This window comes from Phragmites australis, chromosome 3 (genome assembly GCF_958298935.1).
Source record: "Phragmites australis chromosome 3, lpPhrAust1.1, whole genome shotgun sequence".
NCBI lineage: Eukaryota > Viridiplantae > Streptophyta > Magnoliopsida > Poales > Poaceae > Phragmites > Phragmites australis.
The window spans coordinates 43,630,553-43,635,255 of NC_084923.1; the positions used below are offsets into that span (position 1 = coordinate 43,630,553).

The 4,703-nt window shown below is 46.9% G+C and overlaps 1 protein-coding gene across 1 annotated transcript; it reads right to left on the reverse strand.

Moving 5' to 3' along the window:
• Positions 1-241: 241 nt before the first annotated feature.
• LOC133913242 (GRF-interacting factor 1-like) lies at positions 242-3,802 on the reverse strand. The gene is made up of 4 exons (XM_062356332.1): positions 3,188-3,802; positions 1,697-1,773; positions 1,036-1,120; positions 242-923 (listed from the first exon to the last, which is right to left on the reverse strand). Exons 1-4 carry the CDS (start codon positions 3,275-3,277, stop codon positions 507-509), a joined length of 669 nt encoding a protein of 222 aa, XP_062212316.1. The 5' UTR covers positions 3,278-3,802; the 3' UTR covers positions 242-506.
• Between the last annotated feature and the right edge of the window lie 901 nt (positions 3,803-4,703).

The following is a 4,703-nucleotide window of genomic DNA, read 5'->3' on the forward strand; positions in this document are numbered from 1 at the left end:
AATTCCACTGCGTTTTTGCGCCCGTGAGAATGCGATCTATGCAGAACGGCCCCGGCACAAGCACGGGTGTAAGTGTGGTACTGCACAGGCCGAAACATGGGGCTCAGATCATATCCACCCACCGACCGGCTTCATGCACAAGGGCTCCATAACTTAAGCTCATATCACCTGCTCGTAAATTCCTATCATCGCTGTCACACACCATCAAAGGCAAGTGGAGTTAGGCAAAGAACATCAACACTGCAAGGAAGGAGCGTTCGCAAACCATGGCCACCAGCAACGTTCCATACTACATCGTCATGGAGGAGAACCTGCCTCATGCACATCCAAAACAAGTGACCCGGCATGCATGCATGCTGGTCACTACCACCTCCAGGTTCCAGGGATGAGACCTACCTTACGACCGACCACATACTAGTGCTGCTGCTACTACACTACCACCCTCCTCGAAGCTACCTGCTACTCCTGCTGCTGCTATGCCGGTGCCAGTGCAAGTGCTAGCGACATCAGCTCCCTTCCTCCTCGGTGCCGGTCTTCATGTAATCCCCGTCCCCGCTCTGCGCGCCGGAGTTGGCGCCCACCGACAGCGAGGTCGACCCCTCCTTGGCACCGCTGGCGCTGCCGCCGCCACGACCGAAGCCCGAGAACATGCCGGCGTTCATCATGCTGTTGCCGGCGCCGGCGCCCATGTTGGCCTCGCCGTGGAGGATGTTGAACCCGCTGGTCGTTCCGCCGCCGGAGGCCATGCCCATCTGCCCGTGCGCCGCCGCGGCCGCGGCCTGCTGCTGCTGAAGCGGCGAAAGGGACGGGTGCGCGAACATCATGGAGGACCGCGCCGCCATCAGAGATTGCGGGCTCATCATCTGCGCCGACTGTGGCGGCATATAGCGCGCCCCGGGCTGCATCATCATGTTGGACGGGTACTGCATGCACGCAGACATGACAAGTGAGCGATGCAAACCTGAGGTGGCTAACTTCATGCTTGAGAGGTAAGACCCCGCAAGGGCCAAGCCGGCGAGCTAGCACTAGCAGTACCTGCGATAGCGGTGCCGTCTGTGGCGGCTGGCTGTCCGCGATGGCGGCGAGGTACATGAGGTTGTGCTGGAGCTTAGCTTGGTTCCTGCAAGACAGCATCAGGTGACAGACATAGGAGAACTCAGCTTGCGGATTATATATAGTGCATTGATTGTGATGATCACAGAAACTAAAAAAGTGTCTTTTATCAGTAATAGTATGCATATTCACATGAACATGCATGATATTACTACCTGTCATGATGATTGAGAACGAAAGATGCTTCAGTACTGGAAAAGCTATATATATAAGGTGGTCGAAAGTGTTGTTGACATTGACATTACAGATCTCACAGGAACAATGGACTGAACAAAGCAGTCCTTGGTTGGTACTACAAAACTAATCACTTGCTTTATCTGGTGAACACTTGGCAAATATATTAACCAATGTATGAACTACCGCAGACTAAACGAGCATAAAAGTACAAAAATGAAATCAGCGTTACTGAAACAAGGAACATTTCAGTTATAAACATACTTGATTTGTCCACAAAAAAAACTTGCTCGATGCTAGACTGAATAAACAGGCATTCTTGTCTTACAAACAGTTGCTGCTTGCTAGTGCCTAGTTCCTACTGCAGTAGTGCACAACGATCACAGAAGGAGATCAAGATCAAACTCACCGTTCGCACTCCTCCACCTTCCCATTGTTCTGGTTGTCGAGGATGGCCAGGATCAGCTGCTTGTTCTCATCCAGGTACTGCACAGCTCAAGGTAAAAACTTAGCATGTCAGTACATTTCAGTAAATGCACGTCTTATCATCACTGACCATGCAAATCTTAATTACTTTACAGTCCAGCTCCCAACACTTTGCCGCAGAGCATTGCTCCACGATGGACTAATACATCAGTTATCACCAAAGAAGTGATTCTAAGACGGAACCACCGACAAACACAACGGTCTGATTACAAGAGTACCCTTTCAAACTAGAGATCAATCATTGACTGACACGGGAGCACGCAAACATAGGTCATCACAACTTCACAAGTCCAGGCCAAGCAGTCCGGGACCCTGGTTGTTATACAGGCCTTTAGCTGTCCTGTGAAGCTAAAGTTTCAAGGGTCTAGCAGTCAAGAACCAATGGGCGACCGGCAGAACAGCGCAAGCGAACCTACATTCCTATCCACACGAATATGGTCCAGATCATGTTTGGCTCAGCTTGGCCAATAAGGGCCTGTGACAAAATGAGTCTGTGACCAGTCAGTGTGCTGCTATTCTATTCCTGAAAACATCCATGCATGTTTTTTCTGAAGATATTTGGTAAGTACTAGTATTAAAGATTGCGCACTCGGTATTTATGCAAATATCATGGCTTTTCCTTGTTTCCTTTGATGGAATATTGCACATGATGCATCTGAGCAAGCTTTTAGATGGCTTGGCAGGAGCAGGTATGACATGGTTACTACTTGCGAAACACAGCGAAGGGAAGTGTGATCATTGACAACAGGTCACCAACCAAAACGAGCTAGAAATAGTTGGAGTTGAATGAGGAGTGAATAAATGATATTTAAATCGTCACATCATGTGGGCAGCAAGAGCGAAAGAACTGGACCAAATACAAATAGATAGCAGCAGTTTGAACTGCAGAGGAAATCAGAAGTGAGGGACTATCTGAAAACACATCAATAAAAAATGGCACAAGGGGTACAGAGGAAAAAATCAACATGGAGAATGGAACTGCTTTCGAATCTCATGCAAGATCAAAGAAAAAAAAAGTGTATTTGCATTCGACGAAAAGAAGGGAAGAAAACAACGGGCGGAAAGATAAAAAGAGCAAGCAAACGTGAAGAGACAACAATGAACAATCAAGAAAGCAAGGCATGGGGGCAAGATTATAGTTTATACAGGGAGGAAAACTGGAAAAAAGAGAGACTTTGTTTCGTATCCGATACACCTCGACGAGCTTCTGACGAAGAGAAGAAACAAAACGAGAAAACGGAAAGGGAGAACAGGAGAAAGAAATCAAGAATACAGAGAAGATAGACATGGAATGATTGAACACCCAAAGAAGGCAGAATACAAAAGAGATAGGCGAGGCAAAGATCACGGTACCACCAAATAGAAAAGATTCAAAGGCGGAGGGTGGGGGGGGGATTTGGTTGGGGATCACGACCTGCTGAATGAGATCAGTGGTGACAGCAGTAGGGGAAGCGTAGCCACCCATCATGCTCTGGTTCATCTGCATCAGGTGCTGCTGCTGCATCTCAAAACCACGCTACTTCTAAAAGTTTTACACCCTTCCCTCCTCTCTCTCTCTCTCTCTCTGCGCCCTCTGCACAGCCTCTGCTTCTTCTTCTTTTGCGCAGCTTCTTCCCCTGCCTCTCCTTCCTTCCTTCCCCCCCTCTGCTATTGCTTCGGAACAGGCTGCTGGTGTAAACGAAGGAACGGGCAGAGGGGTTTTGCTTGAGGTTTCTTGGGGTTTTGGTCAGGCCGCTCTGCTGTTCCTTGCCCTCCCTTCTCCTTTGGTGATGAGAGAGAGGGGTTTTGGAGTAGAGTTCTTTAAAAAGAGGGAGGAGTGCTACACTAGAAGAATTCTCTCCGTCCTTTTTGTAGAGTTTTGAAAGCTCGTAAAACTTTTTACCATGTAGACTAGTAACTTTTACCAGGCCTACTATTAAAAAGCTGTGTAACTTTCTACACTAGGCCGGGCACCTGTGTGTTAAAGAATACAGGGATTGATTCTTTAACAATGACCACTACTGCCTAGAGGAGGAAAAATAAATAGCAGTAGTAGCTCGATCGTTTTTGCAGTCGTTGGGTTGTCTGTGTAATTTATGTGCGGCTGCACGCCCGGAGAGTATTTATGTCTGGGTGGCAGCGGTTGACAGTGGTGCTGTCATGCTGGATTTAATAGGGGTCGTCAAGACAGCGATTCTGAGGTCCAGGGACTGCGTAATCTGGGCGATTTGTGGCCAGGCTAGATTTGGTGATTCTAAGACAAAACTGATGCGGTGCCCAATGCTCCTCCTCACCGGTGTGGTAATTTAAACTGCAATTCTCCTTTTATCGTGTGCTCGATCAGGCTGCAAACGGCTAGAAGTATACTCACTCCTTTTTTTTAATATTTGTTTACGCTTATTATTATATATAAACTAAGAAATATTGTAATTGAGTGAAAAAATGTAATATAATGATCGTATTACCTTTAATTAATACAAGGATAAGAGTAAGTAACTTATCAATATTAAAATAAATACATATATGCACTCAAAGACATAACAGTAAAATAGATCATAACGTATCCTTGTTTAATGCAATTGACAAATAATTTAAGATAGATACTTCTGAAGTCATAGATAAATATTACGAAATAAAAGGAGTATCTAATTTAGGATCATTTGAGTACTAAAAATGATCTGCCCACCCAGGAGTATTCATGATCACCAATGGAAAACAGCTAAGTGCCTAGTCCAAACCGTCGATGACTTCCACTACAGCTTCACACGGCTCTGGACTCTAATGCAGGACTTGCCGTTCGATCGAGATAACCAAACCGTGGATGCCAATCTCCGCTCACCGATACGTTGGCGACATATTCCGACGCTAGGAGTGACGCTTGAGCGACGAGCTAACGGTGCATTTGCTTCGGCTTGAACGAGGCACCAGCTTCACATGCCCGGCCCCACCGG